The sequence below is a fragment of the Macaca thibetana genome, chromosome 19, assembly GCF_024542745.1.
Source record: "Macaca thibetana thibetana isolate TM-01 chromosome 19, ASM2454274v1, whole genome shotgun sequence".
In the NCBI taxonomy this organism is placed as follows: Eukaryota; Metazoa; Chordata; class Mammalia; order Primates; family Cercopithecidae; genus Macaca; species Macaca thibetana.
In genome coordinates this window covers 21,205,800-21,232,811 of record NC_065596.1, presented here as the reverse complement: position 1 = coordinate 21,232,811, position 27,012 = coordinate 21,205,800, and the positions used below count along the sequence as shown (strand labels likewise).

Sequence of the window (27,012 nt, the reverse complement as noted above, 5' to 3'; positions counted from 1 at the left end):
TGGGCTTACGCAATCCTCCTGCCTCAGCCTCCGCAGTAGCTGAGACTACAGGTGCATGACCACCACACTTGGCTAATTTTAAAATTTTTTTTTTTTTTTTTTTTTTTTTTTTTTGAGACGGAGTCTCGCTCTGTCGCCCAGGCTGGAGTGCAGTGGCGCGATCTCGGCTCACTGCAAGCTCCGCCTCCTGGGTTTACGCCATTCTCCTGCCTCAGCCTCCTGAGTAGCTGGGACTACAGGCGCCCGCCACCGCGCCCGGCTAATTTTTTGTATTTTTAGTAGAGACGGGGTTTCACCGTGGTCTCGATCTCCTGACCTTGTGATTCGCCCGCCTCGGCCTCCCAAAGTGCTGGGATTACAGGCGTGAGCCACCGCGCCCGGCCTAATTTTAAAATTTTTTTGTAGAGACGGGGTGTCACTGTATTGCCCAGAGTGGTCTCCAACTCCTGGCCTCAAGCAATCCTCCCACCTCAGCCTTCGAAAGTGCTGGGATCACAGGTGTGAGCCATGGTGCTTTGCCTTCATATTTTGAATAGGCCGAAACAGAACTCCAGAATCCCCTTACCCCTATCCCCACCACCCCACATAGCAGGTTTCTCTCGCTCTGTAGCAACCCACTTACCTCTCTGAAATCATCCCAGGCGTGTTCGGAGTGCACGCAGCCCCGTTAGCCTCCCGGTCTTCTCCTGTAACCAGCCCAGCTCTGCCTGAGAGCTTCCACTATTCCCTCCATCTGGAATACCCACCACTCTCTCCCACCCCGGGCTTGGATCTGGCAGTACTGTACCAGCCTCAGGGCCTCTGCTGTCCGGCTTTCTGCTCTCAGAGCCTTTGTCACTGGGCTGGGAGCTCCAATATGATAAATGCATAGCCCGGGGCTAGGACCATCAAGGGAACCCAGTAAGTTGGCTCCCGAAAGAGAACTAGAAGCTTCGTTTGCATTGCACGTTATTTAATATTGAGGAAAATATAATTAGCCCGTATATAAGCATTGGGGTGAGAGCGCTAAAGATTGACCCCACCCACCTCCCACTCCTCACTTCCAGCCGTAAGCCACTTCCGGACAAGGCTAAAAATGAGTAAAACAATGCAACTACTCGCCACCTATCCTTCCCCAAGTTCCACCCTCCGAGCCTCAAGCCCCACGCCCTCCTAAATATCCCCGCCCCCGCTGGGACCCCAAATTGCCTAGAGCTCTGCAATTCCGCCCTTCCCGGCAGCGGGACCGAAAGGGTTAAGCGGAGGCTCCCGGCTCGCTGAGTGACAGCTTGGCCGGCAGCCGGGGAGAGCCGGCCAATCAGGGAGGGCGTACGCGACCCACGTGCGCAAACGGCCTCACGATTGGCCAGCGCCGCCAGATGCCTGCCCACCCCGAGCCCGAACCCACGTGCAGCTACTGCGCCTTCATTGATCCGCTTCGCGGTCCAGGTGGCGGCTGGGTGGGGCCTGGGCGGGACGGGGCAGGGACAGGGCGGGACAAGGCGGGGCCCGATGGGTCAAATGGCCCCCGGTGGGGGAAGGAGGAGTTTCCTCTTGGCCTGAACTTGGCTGACCTCGGCAGCTTCCGCCCTGTGAGGGACGTGAGTTGCCAGGCGTTTTCCTGGGGGTTGGGGGGACTCCAAGATTCCCGGGCCGGGGAAGGGGCTGCAGGGGTGTGGAAGGGCAGGACTGAGGCAAGGAAGGAGCTTGGTGCTGCAGCTGGGATGCAGGTGGAGGGAGGTCGTTTCTTCTGTCCGATGAATTCCGCCTAATGCACCTGGCTAACTCCTATTCATCCTTCAAAACCCCTTTCTAGTGATCTCCCTGCACTTTAGGAAATTGTCTCAAAACTAAGGTTGAGCTTTGGTGACCTTCCCTGGGCTCCCCCAGCAGGGAGTGTATGTGCACCATCCACCCCAACCTCCTAGGGTGAGGCCTGGGAGGCAGGGTTCAGTTCTTTCTGGGTCCCCGGCCCCACGAATCTGGGCAGCTGGAGGCATTGATAAGTGAGGACGGGACCTAGGGAACGCATGGGGGAACCGCAGGACTGGGGCCCTGGAGACTTACCAAACCGGGAGGTGCAGGTGGGGTAAGGGGTGGCTCCCTCCCTGACACTGCCTTATTTTCTGTCCTTCAAGACCTGCTGTCTCCTTGTTTTAGACTTTGGCTAAAGTCCTGGAGGCTACTGCCTGAAGATGACCTCTAGGGACCAGCCTAGCCCCAAGGGCCCCCCGAAAGGCACTTCGGTGAGGAGGGCATGGGGTGGGATCAGCCCTCAAGGGAAACCCAGCTCAGCCCAATGAGGTTCTGCCCCTTTCTCATCCTGTATCCACCTGTGACCTGGGCTGGCCTCGTCCAGGCCTCACAGCTGAAGACAATACCGGTCACTGCTACATTCAAGACAGGTGCCAAGGAGCCGTTTTTTTTTAAAAAAAATTAAGTGTAGGCTGGACACAGTGGCTCACAACTGTGATCTCAACATTTTGGGAGGCCGAGGCAGGAACATCATTTGAGCCCCGGAGTTTGAGACCAGCCTGGACAACATAATGAGACCCCCGTCTCTACAAAAAAAATTAAAAGAATCAGCTGGGCCTAGTGACATGGGCCTGCCTGTAGTTGTAGCTACCCAGGAGCCTGAGGCAGAGGCTTTGCTTGAGCCCAAGGAGTTTGAGGCATTGCACTTCAGCCTTGGTGACAAAGTGAGATCCCATCTTTAAAAAAAATGTAGCTTCTAATCACATACGTGATAAAAAAACACAGGAACACAGCACGTATTTGGTTAATATTTTACAAGCAATCCGGGCTCCCTGTACTTTATGTCCCAGAGATGACCATTTGTAAATTTAGGCTCTCAGGGCTGAGCAAACTCTTTTTTGTAAAGGGGTCAGATGAGGGATATTTTGTTTTGAGACTTTATGACTTTATTATTTTTGAGACGGAGTCTCACACTGTCACCTCGGCTGGAGTGCAATGGCGCAATCTCGGCTCACCGCAACCTCTGCCTCCCGAGTTCAAGTGATTCTCCTGCCTCACCTCCCGAGTCGCTGGGACTACAGGCACCTGCCACCATGACCACCAATTTTTTTTTTTGTATTTTTAGTAGAGATGGGGTTTCACCATGTTGGCCAGGCTGGTCTTGAGCTCCTGACCTCGTGATCTGCCCGCCTCAGCCTCCCAAAGTGCTGGGATTACAGGCGTGAGCCACTGCACCTGGCCAAGAGACTTTATTTTATTGAGTCTTGCTCTTGTCGCCCAGGCTGGAGTGCAGTGGCACGATCTTGGCTCACTGCAACCTCCACCTCCCAGGTTCAAATGATTCTCCTGCCCCAACCTCCCGAGTAGCTGGGATTACAGGTGTGTGCCACCATGCCCGGCTAATTTTTGTATTTTTAGTAGAGACAGGGTTTTGCTGAGTTGCCTCGACTTGTCTCAAACTCCTGACCTCAGGTGATCTGCTCACCTCGGCCTCCCAAAGTGCTGGGATTACAGGCGTGAACCACCTTGCCTGGCCTTTTATTTTTAAAAATATTTTGTGCTTCTATTTTCATCACAAGAATGTGGTGAATATTTTAGACTTTAGGCCAAAGTGCAAAATGGAAGATGCTCTTTTAGGTACTGAAATAAGAGGACGGGCGCAGTGGTTCATGCCTGTAATTCTAGCACTTTGGGAGGCCGAGGCGGGTGGATCACGAGGTCAGGAGGTTGAGATCAGCCTGGCCAAGATGGTGAAACCCCATCTCTACTAAAAATACAAAAATTAGCCAGGCATGGTGGGAGGCGTCTGTAATCCCAGCTACTAGGAAGGCTGAGGCAGGAGAATCACTTGAACCTGGGAGGCAGATGTTGCAGTGAGCTGAGATTGTGCCCCTGCACTCTAGCCTAGGTGACAGCAAGACTTGGTTTCAGAAACAAAAACCACAATTACTTTTGCATCAACCTAATACCTATACTCTGGTTGAGATGGAGACCTGGGGTCTTGAGTGTTTGGGGCATTGTAAGGTTTTTTTTTTGTTTTTTTGTTTTGAGATAGTCTCGCTCTGTCACCCAGGCTGGAGTGCAGTGGCGCAATCTGGGCTCACTGCAAGCTCCGCCTCCCGGTTTCACGCCATTCTCCTGCCTCAGCCTCCCGAGAAGCTGGGACTACAGGCGCCCGCCACCTTGCCCGGCTAGTTTTTTGTATTTTTTTTTTTTTTTAGTAGAGACAAGGTTTCACCGTGTTAGCCAGGATGGTCTCGATCTCCTGACCTCGTCATCCGCCCGTCTCAGCCTCCCAAAGTGCTGGGATTACAGGCGTGAGCCACCCGTGCCCGGCCAGGGCATTGTAAGTTTTATGTAACCTTGCTTTGACCTTTCCAGCCCCGTCCTGGGATCTCGAACTCTGAGAGCTCTCCACCACTGAATTATCAAGGCATTCTAAATCGGCTCAAGCAATTCCCCAGGTGAGAGCAATTCCAGGGGCTGGCGGTCCCACGCTGGGAAGGGGTCCCACCTGGCCTCTCTCCTTGGGGTCCTAGTGAGTGGTCTAGAAACTGCTGGCCCAAGAGACAGGCTCAGGAACAGGAAGCCATGCGGATACCCAGCGTGGAGAACCCAGCAATATCCATCCCAGCTTTCGTTTCATATGTTGATTTTCCTGTGCAACATGGATTTGTTGGCATTCAATTTTATTGTTGAAAAATACTGCAATGGCTGGGTGTGGTGGCTCGCACCTGCAATCCCAGTACTTTGGGAGGCAGAGGCGGGCGGATCACTTGAGGTCAGGAGCTGGAGATCAACCTGGCCAACATGGTGAAAGCCTGTCTCTACAAAAAATACAAAAATTAGCCAGGCGTGGTGGCGGGTGCCTGTAATCCCAGCTGAGGCAGGAGAATCTCTTGAACCCAGGAGGCGGAGGATTGCAGTGAGCCGTGTTCACACCGCTGCACTCTAGCCTAGGCTACAGAGTGAGACTCCGTCTCAAAAAAAAAAATGTATATATATATATATATACTGCATGGGCTGGGTGCAATGGTTTGTACCTGTAATCCCAGCACTTTGGGAGGCAGAGGCAGGAGGATCGCTTGAGCCCGGAGTTTAATACCAGCCTTGGCAACATAGTGAGGCACCATATCTTAAAAAATAAAAATCTGAGTGTGGTGGTGCATACCTGTAGTCCCAGCTACTCAGGAGACTGAGGCAGGAGGATCATCTGAGCCCAGGAGTTGGAGGCTGCAGTGAGCCATGATTGTACCACTGCACCCTCGCCCGAGCAACAGGGTGAGATTCTGTTTCAAAAAAAGAAATTGAAGAAAGTGGCAGGGTGGGGCGCGGTGGCTCATGCCTGTAATCCCAGCACTTTGGGAGTCCAAGGTGGGCGATCACCTGGGGTCAGGAGTTTGAGACCAGCCTGGCCACCATGGTGAAACACTTTCACCATTAAAAATAAAAAATTAGCTGGGCGTGGTGGTGGGTGCCTGTAATCCCAGCTACTCGGGAGGCTGAGGTGGGAGAATCTCTTGAACCCGGGAGGCGGAAGTTGCAGTGAGCTGAGACTGTGCCACTACACTCTATCTAGCCTGGGTGACAAGAGAGACTGTCTCAAAAAAAAAAAAAGAATATACTGCATTAAAATCTTTATTGAACTTCTTGACACTGCCTTAAATTTGGCTTCCGGAGCCAATGCCTTCCAGCTTCGTTGAGACCCTCCCTAGGGGTTGAGGGCGGGGCTCACTCTGGGGAAGAGTCCTGAAGTCACAGGTCTTCCAGCCTCTCCTCCTTCCCCCTCAGGTTTTCTCCTCATTTTGCTGCGGAATTGGAGAGCATTTACTACTCGGTGAGCCAGACCCAGGCAGCCCCAACCAAGGAGGGCCCCACTGGGACAAGCCAAAGCAGTGGTTTCACAGCCCTGCCTCCTGAGTGCCCTAGAGAGGCTCTTTTCAGCCAGGCACTGTGCCTCACGCCTGTAATCCCAGCACTTTGGGAGGCCAAGGCGTGTGGATCACCTGAGGTCAAGAGTTCGAGACCAGCCTGGCCAACATAATAGAGACCCTGTCTGTACTAAAAATACAAAAATTAGCCGGGCATGGTGGTGGGTGCCTGTAATACCGGGTACTCGGGAAGATGAGGCAGGAGAATCGTTTGAGCCTGGGAGGCAGAGGTTGCAGTGAACTGAGATCACACTGTACTCCAGCCCAGGCGACAGAGCAAGATTCCCTCTCAGAAAAAAAAAGTAGGGACCATACATCAGCGTAGTATGAAAGTAAAAGAGAAAACAAGGTGAAAACAAAAATTTTTTTAAGGTGGGGGCAGGGGGTGGAGCAGGGACCAGAGAGGTAGAGCAACTTGCCCAGGGTCACACAGCATTCACACCCAGACCACCTCCTGATGGGATCCCTGTTTTCCCTTTGCAGCTGCACAAGATCCAGCAGGATGTGGCAGAACATCACAAGCAGGTGGGTGACCAGGAGCTCAGGGGTGCGGCTGTCCCTCCGTGAAAGGCCTGAGAAAGGACAGAGGTGGGGCCAGGCACAGTGGTTCATGCCTGTAATCCGAGCACTTTGGGAGGCTGAGGAGGGCAGATCACTTGAGGTCAGGAGTTTGAGACCAGCCTGGCCAACATGGTGAAACCCCATCTCTACTAAAAATACAAAAATTAGCCGGGTGTGGTGGCGGGCACCTCTAGTCCCAGACACTTGGGAGGCTGAGGCAGGAGAATAGCTTGAACCCGGAAGGTGGCGATTGCAGTGAGGCGAGATTGTGGCACTGCACTCCAGCCTGGGTGACCGAGCGAGACTCTGTCTCAAAAAAAAAGGGGGCGATGGTGAAGACAGGGAGGGGACAGGGGCAGGTCATGCAGAGCCTTGTGAGCCATGGGAAGGACTTGGGCTTTGACCCCAAGGGAGGTGGGAGCCACAGGGGACTGCTGGCAGAGGAGGGACATACCCTGACTTGGAATCCCCCATGATATTAGCGGAGGCCCCGTATCTTGGGGAGCACCTCCAGTCCTGTCTGAGCTTCTTCCAAGAGAGGGTCAGTCCTGCTCCTTCCGCTCCCTGGGCCCCTGCACGACCTAGATGCCGGTCAGTTGCTTTGGATAGAGAAAGCCCGTGATGGGGCAGGCACCCGCTGTGTTCCTCTGCGTGTCTGAGTGTTCAATGAGGGGCCATAGCACATGGGAGCGAGGGGAGCTCTGCATGGGGAGGGGGGGTGCCCAGGCTCCCACCTGCCAACCCAGGGTGCCTGGCCCAAGCTGAAGTACGCCTTCCAGCCCTGCCCGTCCTCCCGCCACCTGGCCTTTTCTCCCAGGCACTGGCAGGATTTTCCGCCTGTGCCAGATGTAACTGGCAGGGGCCCAGGGCCGTGTCTGCAACTTAGCAGGGCCTGGGAGGAGAGGGGGGCAGCGGAGGGAACAGGGTGAGGGGGGCCAGGAAGCAACCAAAACATGGTTATTCATTCAACAGATATTTATCCGTCACCTCCTTGCCAAATACTATTGTAGAAGCCAGCAAAATAGCAAAGAACAACGCAGAGCTTTCCACCCTTGGGGCGAGTGGAGCCTGGTAGATGGAGTGTTAGAGGGTGAGGACTGGGCAAGGTGGGGGGTGGAAGAGAGCAGCCCCCAGGGGACTGGGGAGGCCAGGGTGGGTGAGGGTTGCAATTCAGGGTGTGGGGAAGGCATGTGAGAAGGTGATATCTGAGCGGACGCTTAAAGGACATCAAAGAGGAAGTGTGGCTGTCTGGGATGGGAGGGATATCTCAGGCAGAGGGCACAGCCTGTGCAAAGGCCCTGAGGCAGGATGGCATCTGTCGTGTTGGTGCTGAAGGCACTGCGAGGGGACCCGAGTGGCTGGAGCAGAGTGAGAGAAGGAGGGGGGCAGGGTAGGCCACACGGTGCCCTGTGAGCTTCAGGGAGGACTTGGACTTGAACCCCAAGGGAGGGAGGTGGGAACCATGGAGGGCTGCAGAGGACAGAGGACAGGCCCTGGCTACTGTGGAGAGGACAGAAGGGGAGGGATGAGGACAGAAGCCCGGGAACCAGTTAGGACAGTCCAGGTGTGGAATGCTGGTTGCTTAGTGATGAGAAATAATTGAATAATTGCGGACGCGTTTTGGGAGGAACCTGACCGCAACTGCTGAGCGTTGGGATACCAGGGATGAGGGCCCCAAAGGAGCCACTTAGGATAGAGCCAGACCCAGGAGGGTCCTTGCCTAGCCCCCACTGCAGGAGGCCCCAGGATCCCTGGCAGCCCAGTCTGGCCTGTGTTCCGGGGCAGCCCGCTTCCCCCACCCCCTGCTTCCAGTTCCGGGCTTTCCCAGCCTCCTTGCTGCGCTTTTAAAATCCCCATCAGCGCACAGCCCCCTCCTCCGCCAGCCCGCCTGCCACTCTCCCCCGGGAGGACCTGCTAGCAGGCAGAAGGGAGCCACACTTTTCATGCTGAGCGCATTAAAGTGCCGGTAAATTGCGCATTAACGAGGCGGGGTGAATTGGAGAGGGCTCCCCTGGGCTTTGCTGCTGCTGGGCGGGCTCAGCTGGGAAATCCATCACTGGCTGCCCCAGCAGACAGCAGCCTGGAGCGCCCCGCAGGGCTCCGATGGAGGATCTCCCCTCCCCGCCCCTCCCTCCGCCTTCCTACTAAGGAAACAGACAGGTAGCCTGTTTGTAGAAAAAACTTATGGGATCACTCACCTTGCTTTCTTTTTTTGTGGTTGTTTTGACGGATCAGGCTCTGGCTCCCAGGCTGGAGTGCAGTGGCAGGATCTCAGCTCACTGCAACCTCTGCCTCCTGGGTTCTACCCATTCTCCTGCCTCAGCCTCCCTAGTAGCTGGGATTACAGGCATGGGCCAGGGCCACCACACCTGGCTAACTTTTATATTTTTAGTAGAGACGGGGTTTTTCCATGTTGGCCAGGCTGGTCTCGAACTCCTGACCTCAGGTGATCCGCCCGCCTCAGTCTCTCAAAGTGCTGGAATTACAGGTGTGAGCCATTGTACCTGGCCAGTTTCTTTTTTTTTTTTTTTTTGAGACGGAGTCTCGCTCTGCCGCCCAGGCTGGAGTGCAGTGGCCGGATCTCAGCTCACTGCAAGCTCCGCCTCCCGGGTTCACGCCATTCTCCTGCCTCAGCCTCCCGAGTAGTTGGGACCACAGGCGCCCGCCACCTAGTTTTTTTATTTTTTAGTAGAGACGGGGTTTCACCGTTTAGCCAGGATGGTCTCGATCTCCTGACCTCGTGATCCGCCCGTCTCGGCCTCCCAAAGTGCTGGGATTACAGGCTTGAGCCACCGCGCCCGGCTGGCCAGTTTCTTTATACTTTGAACATGGCTACTAGACATTTCATATGCATGACTATATTAATATATGATTCCAATTATACGTGTACTGGATGGTGTTGATCTAGATTTTATTGTTTACTGGGAAACTACATTTAAATTTGAGATTGGCAGTGGTCAGATGACTTGATTATTGTTGTTTGTTGGTTTTAAATAAAAAACACCAGACTGACCCCGTCTCTACTAAAAAATACAAAAATCTAGCCGGGCGAGGTGGCGGGTGCCTGTAGTCCCAGCTACTCAGGAGGCTGAGGCAGGAGAATGGCGTAAACCCAGGAGGCGGAGCTTGCAGTGAGCTGAGATCGGCCACTGCACTCCAGCCTGGGCGACCGAGCAAGACTCCGCCTCAAAAAAAACAAAAAAAACAAAAAAAACAAAAACAAAAAAAACACCAGACTGGGTGCGGTGGCTCACACCTGTAATCCAAGCACTTTGGGAGGCTGAGGCGGGCGGATCGCCTGAGGTCAGGAGTTCGAGACCAGCCTGGTCAACATGGAGAAACCTCGTCTTTACTAAAAATATAAAATTAGCTGGGCATGGTGGCGGGTGCCTGTTATCCCAGCTACTTGTGAGGCTGAGGCAGGAGAATTGCTTTAACCCAGGAGGCAGAGGTTACAGTGAGCAGAGATCGTGCCTCTGCACTCCAACCTGGGTGACAGAGCAAGACTGTCTCAAAAGAGAAAAAAAAATTACTGACCTGTTTCTATCAATTCTCTCCAGCAGGTAACCCTCAGTTTCTTAGTATCTTTCCAAAGTTTAAGCAAATGCTGTTTTGCGGCTTGAAGCCTTTTTTTTTTTTGAGACAAGTCTTGCTCTGTTGCCCAGGCTGGAGTGCAGTGGCACGATCTTGGCTCACTGCAAGCTGCACCTCCCGGGTACCTGCCATTCTCCTGCCTCAGCCTCCCAAGTAGCTGGGACTACAGGTGCCCGCCACCAAGCCTGGCTAAATTTTTTTTTTGTATTTTTTAGTAGAGACGGGGTTTCACCCACTGTGCCTGGCCTGCTTGAAGCTATTTTAAGCAAAGGGTGGTGGTGGCTCACACCTGTAATCCCAGCACTTTGGGAGACCCAGGCAGGAGAATCATCTGAGCTCAGGAGTTCAAGACCAGCCTAGCCAACATGGTGAAACCCTGGCTCTACTTAAAAATAGAAAAATCAGCCGGGCACGGTGGCTCACACCTGTAAACCCAGCACTTCGGGAGGCTGAGGCAGGCAGATCATGAGGTCAGGAGATTGAGACCATCCTGGCTAACACGGTGAAACCCCGTCTCTACTGAAAATACAAAAAAAAATTAGCCAGGGCGTGGTAGCGGGCGCCCGTAGTCCAGCTACTCGGGAGGCTGAGGCAGGAGAATGGCATGAACCTAGGAGGTGGAGCTTGCAGTGAGCCGAGATCACGCCACTGCACTCCAGTCTGGGTGACAGAGAAGACTCCATCTCAAAAAAAAAAAAAAAAAAAAAATCAGCTGGTGTGGTGGCACACACCTGTAATCCCAGCTACTTGGGCGTCTGAGGCAGGAGAATTGCTTGAACCTGGGAGACAGAGGTTGCAGTGAGCCGAGATCACATCACTGTACTCCTGCCTGGGCAACAGAGTGAGACTCAGTCTTTAAAAAAAAAAAAAAAAAAAAAAAAAAAAAGTCCGGGCATGGTGGCTCAAGCCTGTAACCCCAGCACTTTGGGAGGCCGAGACGGGTGGATCACGAGGTCAGGAGATCGAGACCATCCTGGCTAACACAGTCGAGACTAAAAATCCCCTGTAGTCCCAGCTACTAGGGAGGCTGAGGCAGGAGAATGGCTAACACGGTTGCAGTGAAATCACCCACTGCATCCAGCCTGGGTGACTAGACTAAAAAAAAAAAAAAAAAAATACAAAAAACTAGCCAGGCGTGGTGGCGGGTGCCTGTAGTCCCAGCTACTCGGGAGGCTGAGGCAGGAGAATGGCCTAAACCCGGGAGGCGGAGCTTGCAGTGAGCTGAGATATGGCCACTGCACTCCAGCCTGGGCGACAGAGCTAGACTCTGTCTCAAAAAAAAAAAAAAAAAAAGATATATGCCAGGTGCGGTAGGCCAGGTGCGGTGGCTTACACCTGTTATCCCAGCACTTTTGGGAGGCAGAGGTGGGAGGATCACTTGAGGCCAGGAATTCAAGACCAGCTTGGGCAATATAATGAGACCCCCATTTCTACAAAAAATGTATTTAAATTAGCTGAGCATGGTGGTGCACACCTTGTAACCCCAGCTACTCAGGAGCTGAGTAGGAGGGATGAGAGGATCACTTGAGCCTGGGAGGTGGAGAGTACAGTGAGCTGTCATCGCTCCACTGCACTCCCGCCTGGGTGTCAGAGTGAGATCTTAGCTCCAAAAAAAGTAGATGAAGGCCGGGGGTAGTGGCTTACACCTGTAATCCCAGCACTTAGCGAGACTGAGATGGGCAGATCACTTGAGGTCAGGAGTTCAAGACCAGCCTGGCCAACATGGTGAAACCCATCTTTACTAAAAATAAAAAAATTAGCTGGGCGTGGTGGCGGGCACCTGTAATCCCAGCTACTCAGGAGGCTGAGGCAAGAGACTCACTCGAACCTGGGAGGCGGAGGTTGCAGTGAGCCGAGATGGTGCCACTGCATTCCCGCCTGGGCAACGCAGTGAGACTCGGTCTCAAAAAAAGAAAAAAGTAGATGCGATAACCTCCTTTGACAGGTGGGGATAACCATGCTGTAGGGTTGCAAACCCTTAACTGCAACAACGTTTAACTGTTTTGCTGCCAACCTCCCTCTAGATAGGAAACTTCTTACAGATTGTGGAGAGCTGCAGCCAACTCCAGGGTGTCCAGTCTGAGCAGGTGGGTGTCTGGGTCTTCGAGGAGGGGAGGGGACAGATTTGGGTGAAGGTACATCCTCAAAGCTGTCACCACCTCGTTCCTGCCGGGCCAGGTCTCCCCTGCTGAACCAGTCAGCCCTGGGACGCCCCGGCAGGCGGAGAACAAGACCCCGCAGGAGTCAAGCTTTGAGGACATCATGGCCACCAGGTCCTCCGACTGGCTCCGGCGGCCTCTGGAGGCGGACGACCAGCCGGAGACCCAGCTGTTCTGGGACAAGGAGCCTTGGTTTTGGCACGACACTCTGACAGAGCAACTCTGGCGGATTTTTGCCGGCGTCCGAGATGAGAAGGCAAAGCCCAGAGACAGACGTGAGTGTCCCCGAGGCTGAGAGGGAAGGGGCGGCCGCAGGCTGCATCCCAGGGGCTGTGCAGTGAACCCTGCTGTTCTCTCTCTGTCCCCCTCCTCCTCTCCGTTGTCATAGAGACAGAGCAGGCACCAGGCCTGGTGAGTAAACAACCTCGGCCCTACCTGGAGGGGTGGGCTTCCAGGCAGACAGTTGGGCTCCCCCAGGTCAAGGCACCTGGGGTTCCTGTGCAATTTGCCTTCCTTCCGTCCTCCCCCTCGGGTCGCCCGGGGGGGGGCACTTGGGTGATCCAGGAGGCTATACTGGAGCAGCCTAGGACCCACAGCCCAGGGCTTCCAGGACCCTATACCCTGACACCTTCTCTGCAACTCTGCCTGGACCCGGAGATGGGACCCCAGGCAGTTGACAAGCCCTGTGCACGCTGCCCAGGAATCCCTGAGGGTTTCTGGTCCTAACAGGCCTAATGAGACTTTTCCATTTCCCAGGGGCAGGAAAGCAAGACGCTGGGATCCTGTGACCCAGGAGCGGACCCGTGTCCCGAAGATGCCTCCAGTAATCCCAGCGGGCAGGGGCCGACAGACTCCAGGCGGGATGGGGTCGGGGGCAGCCTGCGCTTCGGAGCCAATGCAAGTCGCTTAGTCCCTCTTGTCTCCCAACTAGCCCCCAGGCCACCTGAGACCTCCTCCAGCCCCGCCAATGGTTCCCAAGACAGGAACACAAGGTGTCGTGTGGTCCAGGTGAGACCCAGGCCCGAGCTGGTAGCCCAGCATGAAGGCGGCCCAGGTGGGGTAGAGGAGGTGGACACAGAGGTGTGGGGAGCCTGGGGGCAGCTGTGATCTCCCCCACCTACAGGAGCCTCCAGGAAGAGCCTCTCCGTTTCTACAGTCCATGTAAGTGTCTGCACTGTTCGCTTTTGGGCGGGGTGAGGGTCAGCGGGAATTCCTTCCTGTCTAGACTTCTGTTCCCGGCACATAGAGGGGAACAGAGGTGTCAGACTTTCTTCCCCCTTTCCCATCACTACTCTGCCATCCTCTCCAACAGCAGCTGCAGAGGCTGGGTAGAAAAGTGCAGTGTTAGGCCAGGCGCGGTGGCTCACGCCTGTAATCCCAGCACTTTGGGAGGCCGAGGCGGGCAGATCACAAGGTCAGGAGATCGAGACCATCCTGACTAACACGGTGAAACCCCGTCTCTACTAAAAATCCAAAAACTTAGCCGGGCGTGGTGGCGGGCGCCTGTAGTCCCAGCTACTTGGGAGGCTGAGACAGGAGAATGGTATGAACCTGGGAGGCGGAGCTTGCAGTGAGCTGAGATAACCCCTACTGCATTCCAGCCTGGGTGACAGAGCGAGATTCCATTTAAAAAAAAGTTCATTGTTAGGTTCACAGGATTGTCGCCCCAATACCGGGCTCAAGGCATTTGGGGAAGACATTTTCATGGAAGGGGGTGGGGTGTAGCTGTGTTAGAACTGGATGCAGATTGTTGCAACCTTGTGGAGTGACGCTGGGAGAACCCAGATATGGGGCAAAGAAAGCTTCTGGGGAAGGGGCATAGTAGCTAGGACCCTAAAGGATGAATAGGAGTTCTCCCTCCTGGAGCAAAGCAGTCTGGGAAGAAAGCAGAAGTATATGGAGGGCTGTGGCAAAGGGACAGTACTTGAAGGAATGTGAGCAGGACATTTGGGGAGTCTGAGGGTAAAACAAGACCTTGAGAGGGGGATCAAAATCTGAAAAAGAATGAAGCCCCTCTAGGCCTTGATGTGTGGCTCCCACCGGGCAAAGGGGGCTCACAGGCAGGTCAGTTACCCCGAGGCCTCCCCTCCCAAGATCCTGGGACCCTGAGGACTTTGAAGATACATGGAAGAGGCCAGATGCCTTGCCCGGGCAGTCTAAGAGACTCGCCGTCCCGTGCAAACTGGAGAAGATGCGGATTTTGGCACATGGGGAGCTCGTGGTCGCCACAGCCATCAGCAGCTTCACGCGGCACGTGTTCACCTGTGGCAGAAGAGGCGTCAAGGTGTGGAGCCTGACTGGCCAGGTGGCTGAGGACAGGTTCCCAGAGAGCCACCTGCCTGTACAGGTGAGGGTAGCCTTGGTTTCCTGGGGTGCAGGGCTTCTGGGAACAGGGGGTTTGAGGTTTGAGTCTGGGAGAGCCCAGATGGTGGAGAGAGGGCTTCCAGGGAAAAGGGGCATAATAGCTAGGAACCTAAAGGATGAATAGGAGTTCGCTCTCATGAGGTAAAGCAGTCCAGGCAGAACGCCACAGGGGGCGACAGCTCACGGTGACTCTGCCCATCCCAGACCCCTGGGGCCTTCCTGCGTACCTGCCTGCTGTCCTCAAACAGCAGGAGCCTGCTCACCGGTGGTTACAACCTGGCCAGCGTGAGTGTGTGGGACCTGGCGGCGCCCTCCCTGCACGTGAAGGAGCAGTTACCCTGTGCAGGTCTCAACTGCCAGGCCCTAGATGCCAACCTGGATGCCAACCTGGCCTTTGCCAGCTTCACCAACGGCGTGGTCAGGATCTGGGACCTGCGGGATCACAGTGTGGTCAGGTGTGTTTGAGGGGTGGGCAGGGGCAGCATCCTGTTTCCAGCCTCCTGTGGCCACCTCCGCCCACCTTCCTGCCACCACCTCTGCCCGCCTTCCTGCTGCCACCTGAACCTGGGATATAGCACTCTCCCAGCCAAAGCCCCTTGCCCCCTTGAACTTGCATTTGAGAAAGTTGGAGGTGCGGACTTGACTCTTGGCTGGACTGCATTCCTTGCATCCCAGGGCATTTTACTTTTTGTCTGTCTCATTTTTCCCACCTGGACACAGGATGTGACAGCCCCAAACTCAAAGGCTTGTTAGAAGTGCAAATTTGTTGTAAAAATATAAAACAACAGGCTAGGCGTGGTGCCTCAAAAATGTAAACCTAGCACTTTGGGAGGTCAAGACGGGAGAAATGCTTAAGCCCAGGAGTTCGAGATTAACCTGGGTAACATAATGAGACCCCATCTCTATTTAAAAATATGTATATCTAAATTAGCCAGGCACAGTGGCTCACACCTGTACTCCCAGCACTTTGGGGGAGGCCAAGGTGGGCAGATCACGAGGTCAGGAGATCAAGACTATCCTAGCTAACACGGTGAAACCCTGTCTCTACTAAAAATACAAAAAAATTAGCCAGGCGTGGTGGTGAGCGCCTGTAGTCCCAGCTACTCGGGAGGCTGAGGCAGGAGAATTGCTTGAACCCGGGATGCAGAGCTTGCAGTGAGCTGAGAGCTGTGCCACTGCACTCCAGCCTGGGCGATAGAGCGAGACTCCGTCTCAAAAAAAAGAAAACAAGGCCGGGCGCGGTGGCTCAAGCCTGTAATCCCAGCACTTTGGGAGGCCGAGATGGGCGGATCACGAGGTCAGGAGATCGAGACCATCCTGGCTAACACGGTGAAACCCCGTCTCTACTAAAAAAATACAAAAAAAAACTAGCCGGGCGAGGTGGCGGGCGCCTGTAGTCCCAGCTACTCGGGAGGCTGAGGCAGGAGAATGGCGTGAACCCGGGAGGCGGAGCTTGCAGTGAGCTGAGATCCGGCCACTGCACTCCAGCCTGGGTGACAGAGCGAGACTCCGTCTCAAAAAAAAAAAAAAAAAAAAAAAAAAAAAAGAAAACAACATATATATAACATGTATATATTATATATAACAGATAACAGGCTGGGCACGGTGGCTCACGTCTGCAATCCCAGCACTTTGGGAGACTGAGGTGGGTGGATCACCTGAGGTCAGGAGTTCGAGACCAGCCTGACCAACATGGTGAAACCTCATCTCTACTAAAGATGCAAAAATTAGCCAGGTGTGGTGGCACACACCTGTAATCCCAGCTACTTAGGAGGCTGAGGCACTAAAATTGCTTGAATCCAGGAGGCAGAGGTTGCAGCTAGCTGAGATCATGCTGCTGTACTCCAACCTAGGCAACAACAAAAAATATATATATATATATACACACACACATATATACACACACACACATGCATATATACACATACACACATACATATATATACATGTATGTGTGTGTGTATGTGTATGTATACACATGCATGCCAGGCACGGTGGCTCATGCCTATAATCCCAGCACTTTGGGAGGCCGAGGCAGGCAGATCACCTGAGGTCGGGAATTTGAGACCAGCCTAACATGGAGAAACCTCATCTCTACTAAAAATACATAATTAGTCAAGCGTGGTGGTCCATTCCTGTAATCTCAGCTACTCGGGAGGCTGAGGTGCTAAAGTCACTTGAACCCGGGAGGCAGAGGTTGCAGTGAGCCGAGATCGTGCTGCTGCACTCCAGCCTGGGTGACAAAACGAGACTCCATCTAAAAAATACATGTAAAATATGTATATAATATATAAAATATCTATCAGCATGTTTGCAGGAAGCAATGACTGACGTAAAATACAGCACACCACCCGTCCACCACTATTCCCCTTCCCTGCTTGAAGGGATTTCTGTAGACCTGCCTCGGAACTTGGGTAGATTTAGGATAAAAGAGGCAAGGGGAGGCCTGGGTGAGACCAAGGGGAGGCCCAGGTGGATGGAGAAGGGAGACTGAGGGCTGCAAGGGGCCGGTACTAGATCCTGTGTCCATTTTCTGCCAACTTGGATACTCTGTGAAGGCAGAGATTTGTGGGTGGTGGCACTGTCCTTTTCATGCCCAAATGTAGTGACTGCTGTTTCTGGGGGCCCAAACCTCAGAGTCTTGGCCTGATTGCCTCCCGGTGTCCCTTCTGCCAGGGACCTCACAGGTTACCCTGATGGAGTCAAGAGTATGGTGGTCAAGGGCTACAACATCTGGACTGGGGGGCTGGATGCCTGTCTGCGGTGCTGGGACCAGAGGACCATCATGAAGCCTCTGGAGTACCAATTTGAGTCTCAGGTGCGTGGAGGCTGGGATGGGGTCTGCTCGGCCAGGCATCCTCTGGTCCTCACATTAAAAAATGAGGTTGAGGCCGGGCACGGTGGCTCATGCCTGTAATCCTAGCACTTTGGGAGGCCGAGGCGGGTGGATCTCCTGAGGTCGGGAGTTTGAGACCAGCCTGGCCAACATAATGAAACCCCATGTCTATTAAAAATACAAAAATGAGGGCTGGACACGGAGGCTCACACCTGTAATCTCAGCCCTTTGGGAGGCCAAGGTAGGCGGATCATTTTAGGTCAGAAGTTCAAGACCAGCCTGACCAACATGGTGAAACCCCGTCTCTACTAAAAAATACAGAATAATTAGCCGGGCGTGGTGGTGCATGCCTGTAATCCCAGCTTCCCGGGAAGCTGATGCAGGAGAATCGCTTGAACCGCGGGAGGCGGAGGTTGCAGTGAGCCAAGATCATACCTTTGTACTCCAGCCTGGCAACAGAGCGAGACTGCATCTCAAACACTCATGCTATATTGGGTGCAAAGTAGGGAAGACTCTCCATTTTACAGACCAACAAACTGAGGCACAGATAGGAAGTTGCTTGTCCCAGGGCTGCACAGCTAGAAAGGGGTCAGTCACTCGGCCTCCAGGGTAGGTCCCCAGGCTCCTGCCTGCTTCCTGGGCCAGGCTGGGACCTAACCAGGTTCCTCCCTCCCCATTGCCCATTACCCAGATAATGAGCCTGTCCCACAGCCCCCAGGAGGACTGGCTGCTGCTGGGCATGGCCAATGGCCAGCAGTGGCTGCAGAGCACCAGCGGGAGCCAGCGGCACATGGTGGGACAGAAAGATAGCGTCATCCTGAGCACCAAGTTCTCCCCCTTTGGTAAGCGGCTGGTGGAAGGTGGGGGGACTCCCCTGCAGCCCCCAGCCTCCCACAAGACCCCACCCAACCCTCTAGGACACCTCAGAACCCATCTGTAGCAGAAACAAGTTTTGGGGATGCTGTTGCCTGGGGATGAGGGAGGGAAGGGGGTGGGTGCCTGTGCCCTCCCCACCCCATGGCCCTTGCCCCCACAATGGCCCTTCCCCCCTCCCCATGGCCCTTCCCCCCTGACTGCCTGCCCCCAGCGTGGTCCTTCTCCCCCACCCCCGCCCCCCTGCCCCCAGCATGGTCCTTCTCCCCCATCCCCACCCCCCTGCCCCCGGCGTGGTCCTCCCCCCACCTTCAGCTGCTGGTGTCCCCATTTCTCCCAGGCCAGTGGTGGGCAAGCGTTGGGATGGACGACTTCCTTGGTGTCTACAGCATGCCAACAGGGACAAAGGTGTTCCAGGTACTGCGATGGGCTGGGGGCAGGACCTGGGGGGTGGCCCCAAAGGGACCATGTTTACAGCCTGGGCAACACAGCAAGACACTGTCTCTACAAACAGTTTAAAAATTAGCCAGGTGTGGTGGCTCATGGCTTTAATCCCAGCATTTTGGGAGGCTGATGCGGGAAGATGCCTTAAGCTTAGGAGTTCGAGACCAGCCTGGCCAACATAGTGAGACCCCATCTCTATAAAAAATAATTAGCTGAGCCGGGCGCAGTGGCTCACGTCTGTAATCCCAGCACTTTGGGAGGCCGAGGCAGGTGGATCATGAGGTCAGGAGATTGAGACCATCCTGGCTAACACGGTGAATCCCCATCTCTACTAAAAATACAAAAAATTAGCCGGGCGTGGTGGTGAGCACCTGTAGTCCCAGCTACTTGGGAGGCTGAGGCAGGAGAATGGCTTGAGCCCAGAAGACAGAGCCTGCAATGAGCAGAGATTGCGCCACTGCACTGCAGCCTGGGCAACAGAGTGAGACTCCGTCTCAAAAAATAAAATGATAATTAGCTGAGTGTGGTGGTGTGCACCTGTGGTCCCAGCTACTTGGGAGGCTGAGGCAGGAAGATTGCTCGAGTCCAGGAAGTCAAGGCTGCAGTGAGCTGAGATTGTACCACTGCACTCCCGCCTGGGCAACAGAGCAGGACCTTGTCTGTCTTCGAAGAGACGATGCTTCATGCTTGAGCTAACGGGTAGAGACCAGGGGTGTGTAAGCCCTACCCCAGTTCACTGCCCACTGCCCCCCTCCAGGTGCCCGAGACGTCCCCAATCACGTGCTGTGACATCTCTTCCAACAACCGCCTCATTGTCACAGGCTCCGGGGAGCACGCCTCCGTGTACCAGATCACCTACTGAGGGGCCTCGCTGCTGTCATCCAACTCTGGCTCCTCTTTGCATCCACCTTTTTTTTTTTTCCCCCAACCAGGGGGGGGTCATGGTGGAGGGAAGTGGGAAGGATCTTCTATGGCATCGCACAATCCAGTCTGTGGTGTACAGACTGACCGCCGTCACCTGTAATAAAGCACCCGGGAAAGGCAGAGAGTGGACGTGTCCTGTCCTCTGAAGGGAAAGGGGCCTTCCCATCCCGTCCCTGCTCAACTTCTGGAAATCTGAAAGGACTTCATCCAGCCTGTGGCTCTAAGCCTTTTTTTTTTTTTTTTTTTTTTTGAGGCAGGGTCTCACTCGGTCATGCAGTCTGGAATGTGATGGTGCCATCATTATTCATTGCAGCCTCTCCAACTCCTGGTCTCAAGCCATCCCCCTGCCTTAGCCTCTTGAGTAGCTGAGACTACAGATGTGCACCACCATGCCTGGCTAATTTTTTTGTAGATGCCAGATGTGGTGGCTCATGCCTGTAATCCCAGCACTTTGGGAGGCTGAGGGGGGCAGATCATGAGGTCAAGAGATCGAGACCATCCTGGCCAACATGGTGAAACCCCATCTCTACTACAAATACAAAAATTAGCTGGGCATGATGGCGGGTGTCTGTAGTCCCAGCTACTTGGGCGGCTGAGGCAGGAGAATCGCTTGAACCCGGGAGACGGAGGTTGCAGTGAGCTGAGATCGTGCCACTGCACTCCAGCCTGGTGACAGAGCAAGACTCTGTCTTATAAAAAAGTTTCTAAGAATCTCACAGGAAATTTGGCTACACTCTGAATAGCTATCTGCTCTGCCCTTTTTTCCCCCTACCCCTTGTACTTAGGCTGAATCTTGGGATAATTTTTGTTTTTGTTTTTTAGATAGGGTCTTGGGACTGGGTGCGGTAGCTCATGTCTGTAATCCCAGCACTTTGGGAGGCCGAGGTGGACAGATCACCTGGGGTCAGGTGTTTGAGACCAGCCTGGCCAATATGGTAAAACCCCATCTCTACTAAAAATACAGAAATTAGCTGGGCGTGGTGGTGTGTGCCTGTAATCCCAGCTATTCAGGAGGCTGAGACAGGAGAATCACTTGAGCCCAGTAGGCAGAGGTTGCAGTGAACTGAGATCGCACTACTGCACTCCAGCCTGGGCGACAGCAAGACCCTGTCTCAAAAAAGATAATGTGTTGGCCAGGTAGAGTGGCTCATGCCTGTAAAACCAGTACTTTGGGAGGCCAATGTGGGCAGATCATTTGAGCCCAGGAGTTTGAGACCAGCCTGGGCAGCATAGTGAGAACCCATCTCTAAAATAAGTTAACCAGGCATGGTGGTGGTACATGACTATAGTCCTGGGTACTTGGGAGGCTGAGGCGGAAGGATTGCTTGAGCCCAGGAGGTTGAGGTGAGCTGTGATTGTACCACAGCACTCCAGGCTGGGCATCAGAGCGAGACCCTGCCTTAAAATTCCAGGCTGGGCGCAGTGGCTCCTGCCTGTAATCTAGGCACTTTGGGAGGTTGAGGTGGGTCGATCACCTGAGGTTAGGAGTTCGAGACCAGCCTGGCCAACGTGGTGAAACCCCGTCTCTAATAAAAATGCAAAAATTAGCTGCACGTGGTAGTATTTCTGCCATCCCGGCTACTCGGGAGGCTGAGGCAGGAGAATTGTTTGAGCCCAGGAGGCGGAGGTGAGATGCAGTGAGCTGAGATGGTACCATTGTACTCCAGCCTGGGCCACAGAGTGGGACTGTCTCAAAATTTCTACCTGGAGGCCTGAGTGACTGCCTGGAGTAGAGCCCTGTATACCATGTGGGCATGAGCAAGAAATCAACGTGTCAACCCAGAGACTAGGGGGCTACTTGTTACACAGTAGCATCTAAACCATCCTCCCAAGGCAACTCCTGTGTCTCGGAATGACTCTCACACACCAGGCAGACACCTCTGAATATCCTGCAGAATTTTTTTTTTGATTCTCACTCTGTCGCCCAGGCTAGAGTGCAGTGGCACGATCTCGGCCTCTGCACTGCAAGCTCCGCCTCCTGGGTTCACGTCCTTCTTCTGCCTCAGCCTCCCGAGTAGCTGGGACTATAGGCGCCCGCCACATTTTTTGTGTTTTTAGTAGAGACAGGGTTTCACCGTGTTAGCCAGGATGATCTCGATCTCCTGACTTCATGATCCACCCACCTCAGTCTCCCAAAGTGCTGGGATTACGTGAGCCACCGCGCCTGCCCCAGAATGAATTCTCGTTATGTATGATTCCCAGGACATGGTCACCTCTCAGTAACCGTGCCCAAGAGAAGCAATGATCACCGGTTCCCCAGCCCGAGAGAGAAATGCGGATGTGATAAATACATTTTATTTCTACCAAGGTCCTCTGCCCATCGGCCCCCACATGCAGCAGGGGAAGGTGTGAAGCTGTTGGCCAGAGAGCAGTGGGATGAACGGTTCCTAGGCAGGGCTGCGAGGCGGCTGCTGCTTCCCCTAGGAGTCCGGAGTTCGGGTACAGGAAGGGGGGGTCATATCTCAGTAGACCACCTCATACACGGTGGCCTTCTTGTCCCCCGAGCCTGTCACGATGTATTTGTTATTCCTGGAGATGTCACAACTCAGGACTGAGGATGACTCCTTGGACTGCCAAGGGAAGGGGGAGAGAAAAGGGCACGGTGAGGCATGGTCTCCACAGATGGGTGTGTGGGCAAGGCTGGGGCGGAGTCGGGAATAGGAGGCCAGGAGTTGCCTACTGAGTGACGCATTTCCTTTTTTTTGAGATGGAGTTTTGGTCTTGTCGCCCAAGCTAAAGTAAAGCAGCGTGGTCTCGACTCACTGCAACCTCCGCCTCCTGGGTTCAAGACATTCTCCTGCCTCAGCCTCCCGAGTAGCTGGGATTATAGGTGCCTGCCACCATGCCCGGCCAGTTTTTGTATTTTTACTACAGACAGGGTTTCCCCATGTTGTCCAGGCTGGTCTGGAACTCCTGACCTCAGGTGATCCACTGCCTCTGCCTCCCGAAATGCTGGGATGACAGGTGTGAGCCACTACGCCTGGCTGAGTGACCTGTTTTCTTTTTTTTTTTTTTTTTTGAGACGGAGTCTTGCTCTGTCGCCCAGGCTGGAGTGCAGTGGCTGGATCTCAGCTCACTGCAAGCTCCGCCTCCCGGGTTCACGCCATTCTCCTGCCTCAGCCTCCCGAGTAGCTGGGACTACAGGCGCCCACCACCTCGCCCGGCTAGTTTTTTGTATTTTTTAGTAGAGATGGAGTTTCACCATGTTAGCCAGGATGGTCTTGATCTCCTGACCTTGTGATCTGCCTGTCTCGGCCTCCCAAGAGTGACCTGTTTTCTAGAGACAGGTGCTTTGGAGCTAAGTCTGATAGGCAGAGCAGGGCCTCCATTCCCTCAATACCAAGAGAGATGGAACTGAAGTGCTGCCCTTTCTGAGACGCTCAGAGTGGGTATGAACCAGGCATGATGTCACACAGCACAGCAGAGGGCCAAGGCGATGGCCTAGACCAGGGATTGGCAAACTTCACAAAGGGCCTGGTAAATATTTTAGGCTTTGCCTAAAGTCTAAATAAGTCTGTGTCACATATTCTGGGATTTTTTTCTAACAACCCTTTAAAAATATAAAAGGCCGGGCGCGGTGGCTCAAGCCTGTAATCCCAGCACTTTGGGAGGCCGAGGCGGGCGGATCACAAGGTCAGGAGATCGAGACCACAGTGAAACCCCGTCTCTACTAAAAATACAAAAAATTAGCCGGGCGCGGTGGCGGGCGCCTGTAGTCCTAGCTACTCAGGAGGCTGAGGCAGGAGAATGGCGTGAACCCGGGAGGCGGAGCTTGCAGTGAGCCGAGATCGCGCCACTGCACTCCAGCCTGGGCAACAGCGTGAGACTCCGTCTCAAAAAAAAAAAAAAATAAATAAATAAATAAAAAAAAATATAAAAACTGGGCCGGGCACAGTGGCTCACGCCCGTCATCTCAGCACGTCAGGAGTTCCAGACCAGCCTGGGCAACATGGGGAATCCCCGTCTCTGCTAAAAATACAAAACTTAGCCAGGCATGGGGGTGGACACATGTAATGCCAGCTACTTGGGAAGCTGAGGGAGGAGAATTGCTTCAATCCAGGAGGTGGAGGCTGCAGTGAGCTGAGATCATGCCATCGCACTCCAGGCTGGGCAACAAAGCAGGACTCCATGTCAAAAAACAACAAAAACACCGGCCATGGTGGCTCACGCCTGTAATCCCGGAACTTTGGGAGGCCGAGGTGGGTGGATCATGAGGTCAGGAGATCAAGACCATCCTGGCTAACACGGTGAAACCTCGTCTCTACTAAAAAATACAAAAAATTAGCTGGACGTGGTGGCGGGTGCCTGTAGTCCCAGCTACTCGGGAGGCTGAGGCAGGAGAATCACTTGAACCCGGGAGGCCGAGGTTGCAGTGAGCCGAGATCGCGACACTGCACTCCAGCCTGGGAGACACAGCGAGACGCCGTCTCAAAAAAAAAAAAAAACTTTACCAACCAGGACGGGCATAATTAAAAAGACAGCCAATAACAAGTGTTGGTGAGGATGCAGAGAATTTTAAAACCTTGATCATTGCTGATGGGGATATAAAATTTGAAAAACAGCTCAGCGCAGTGGCTCACGCCTGTAATCCCAACACTTTGAGAGGCCAAGGCAGGCAGATCACCTGAGGTCAGAAATTTGAGACCAGCCTAGACAACATGATGAAACCTCATCTCCATTAAAAATACAAAAATTAGCCAGGCATGGTGGTGCATGTCCGTAATCCCAGCTACGCAGGAGGCTGAGGCAGGAGAATGGCTTGAACCCAGGAGATGGAGGTTGCAGTGAGCCAAGATTGCCACTGCACTCCAGCCTGGGAGATAGAGCAAGACTCTGTCTCCAAAAAAAAAAAAAAAAAGGCAAATTTTATTTTTATTTATTTATTTGAGGCGGAGTCTCGCTCTATCGCCCAGGCTGGAGTGCAGTGGCACGATCTCGGCTCACTGCAAGCTGGGCCTTCCAGGTTCACACCATTCTCCTGCCTCAGCCTCCTGAGTAGCTGGGACTACGGGCGCCCGCCAGCACGCCCGGCTAATTCTTTTGTATTTTTTTAGTAGAGACGGGGTTTCACCGTGTTAGGATGGTCTTGATCTCCTGACCTTGTGATCCACCCACCTCGGCCTCCCAAAGTGCTGGGATTACAGGCGTGATCCACCGTGCCCGGCCGGCAAATTTTAAATTTTATGTTATATGCATCTTACTGCAACTATATTTTAGAAAAACCAACAGGCTACAGGCAGATGAGGCGAGGCCCTCCGGCTGAAATTCCAACCTCGGCTTCAGTACCTGGGAGGTGGGGAGGCTTGCAGGACCCTGAGGAGGGGTTAGGGTGGCAGGGGGTGCTGGGGGACGGGGACAGGGGGAATCTCTGTGACCCTGGCATACCCGGGCACATGGCCCTGCCAGGGTGGGAGCTCCAGACCATTGAGTACCTGGAAAATGCTGGCCCCGTACGGCGTCCTCCAGGCGTTGAGCAGATTGTCCTTCCCAGTGCTCACAAACCACCGTCCTTGGGGAAGGAGAGCAGTGGGGTTCAAGGCGGGGCACTGAAGAGAGACCAGGGCTGCAAGGGGAGGTGGGGCAGGCTGGGTCTGGCCTCTCCCTTTTCCTTTTTTTTTTTTTTTCCGGGAAAGGGTCTTGCTCTGTCACCCAGGCTGGAGTGCAGTGGTACAATCATAGCTCATTGCAGCCTCAACTGCCTGGGCTCAAGTGTGCCTCCCACCCAGCCTCCCAAGCAGCTGGGACCACAGGTGTGCAGCACCACGCCCAGCTAACATTTTTAGTTTTTGCCAGGCACGGTGGCTCGCACCTATAATCCTAGCACTTTGGGAGGCCAAGGCAGCTGGGTCACTTGAGGTCAGGAGTTGGAGATCAGCCTGGCCAATGTGGTGAAACCACTTCTCTACTAAAAATACAAAAATCAGTTGGACCTGGTGGCAGGCATCTGTAACTGCAGCTACTCGGGAGGCTGAGAGTTGAGAATTGCTCGAACCTGGGACGTGGAGGTTGCAGTGAGCCAAGAACATGCCACTGCACGCCAGCCTGGGCAACAGAGTGAGACTCCATCTCAAAAAAAAAATTATTTGTAGAGTTGGGATCTGACTATGCTCCCCAGGCTAGTCTCAAACTCCTGGCCTCAAGCGATCCTCCCACCTTGGTCTCCCAAAATGCTGGGATTACAGGTGTGAGCCACCGTGCCCGGCCCAAGTACTTTTTTTTTTTTTTTTTTTGGTATAAGGTATCTCATGTACTATTTAGGATATACTTACACTAACAAATGACTTTTTTAAGAGATAGGGTCTCACTGCATTGCACAGGCTAGAGGGCAGTGGTGCAATCATAGCTCCCTACAGCCTCAAAGTCCTAGGCTCAAGCAATCCTCCTGCCTCAGCCTCCCTAGTAGTTGGGACTACAGGTGCAAGCCACCATACCCGGCTCTTTTATTTCTTTGTAGAGAAAGTCTTGCTGTGTTGCCCAGGCTGGTCTTGAACTACTGGTCTTGGGTGATCCTTCTGCCTTAGTGTCCCAAGTAGCTGAAACTATATGCATCAGCTACTGTGCCTGGCTTAAATTTCTTTTTTTCTTTTTTTTTTTAATTTTTGAGATAGAGTCTTGCTCATTCAGACTAGAATGCAGTGGCATGATCTTGGCTTACTGCGACCTCCACCTCCCAGATTCAAGCGATTCTCCTGCCTCAACCTCCCAAGTAGCTGGGATTACAGGCACCCACCACCACACCTGGCTAATTTTTGCTCTTTTAATAGAGTCAGGGTTTCACCATGTTGGCCAGGCTGGTCTCGAACTCCTGACCTCAGGTGATCTGCCAGCCTTGGCCTCCCAGAGTGTTGGGATGACAGGCGTGAGCTACTACACCCAGCCTTAAATTTGAATCTCGGATAAGTCATCAATAATTTTTAGGACAGGTATATCCCACATCTTTCATTATTTGGTTTTTAGTATAAGTATATCCCACACACCATTTGGGAGATAGTTGTACTAACGATTTGCTTTTGAGTATATAAAACTTAGTATAGTATAGAAATAACATTTTAGTATATAAATAACATTATTTGTTATTTATCTAAGATTCGGATTGAATAGGCACCCTGGGTTTTGTTGTGGTTTTGGGGGTGCCCCGCCCCGCCCCAGAAGACACACCACAGGAGGCAAACTTCAGGGACAGCACACAGCTCTCGTGGAGGTGCAGCTGGTATTTCTCCGGCTTGCGGACGTGCAGGATCTCCACATTGCTACTCTCCATTCCGACCGCCAGCCAGTCCTGGTTAGGGCAGTGGCCCAGGGAGAAAATCTAGGGGTAAAGAGGGAAGAGAAGGGGTCACGAGCCCCCCTTTGTTTTGTGTCTCCTGGGTTC

At 53.6% G+C, this 27,012-nt stretch overlaps 3 protein-coding genes across 8 annotated transcripts in view; 2 read left to right on the top strand and 1 right to left on the bottom strand.

Annotated features, from left to right (window-relative positions):
• NCLN (nicalin) overlaps positions 1 to 27,012 on the top strand; it is a 353,563-nt gene that overhangs the window by 116,185 nt on the left and 210,366 nt on the right. The gene's annotated exons all lie outside the window — the stretch shown is intronic.
• On the top strand, positions 1,490 to 19,760 carry TLE6 (TLE family member 6, subcortical maternal complex member). Of its 2 annotated transcripts, none has more exons than XM_050770361.1 (17): positions 1,490 to 1,580; positions 2,140 to 2,225; positions 4,336 to 4,418; positions 5,746 to 5,791; positions 6,369 to 6,410; positions 12,065 to 12,127; positions 12,219 to 12,474; positions 12,588 to 12,610; positions 12,956 to 13,022; positions 13,131 to 13,207; positions 13,323 to 13,360; positions 14,294 to 14,546; positions 14,768 to 15,018; positions 17,240 to 17,381; positions 18,091 to 18,241; positions 18,613 to 18,689; positions 19,474 to 19,760. In XM_050770361.1, exons 2-17 carry the CDS (start codon positions 2,175 to 2,177, stop codon positions 19,576 to 19,578), a joined length of 1,725 nt encoding a protein of 574 aa, XP_050626318.1. In that variant the 5' UTR covers positions 1,490 to 1,580; positions 2,140 to 2,174; the 3' UTR covers positions 19,579 to 19,760. The 2 variants fall into 2 exon arrangements, with proteins under 2 accessions (XP_050626318.1, XP_050626317.1); XM_050770360.1 differs by having other exon boundaries at positions 1,496 to 1,580; positions 2,118 to 2,225.
• TLE2 (TLE family member 2, transcriptional corepressor) overlaps positions 21,920 to 27,012 on the bottom strand; it is a 34,345-nt gene continuing 29,252 nt past the window's right edge. For 3 of the 5 annotated variants that reach the window (XM_050770189.1, XM_050770187.1, XM_050770191.1), the window contains 3 exons: positions 26,799 to 26,949; positions 25,073 to 25,149; positions 21,920 to 22,210 (listed from right to left, as the gene is read on the bottom strand). In XM_050770189.1, coding sequence (XP_050626146.1) covers positions 22,103 to 22,210; positions 25,073 to 25,149; positions 26,799 to 26,949 — 336 coding nt within the window. In that variant the 3' untranslated portion in view covers positions 21,920 to 22,102. The remainder of the gene's footprint in view (positions 22,211 to 25,072; positions 25,150 to 26,798; positions 26,950 to 27,012) is intronic. The other 2 variants (XM_050770188.1, XM_050770190.1) reach the window with 2 other exon arrangements.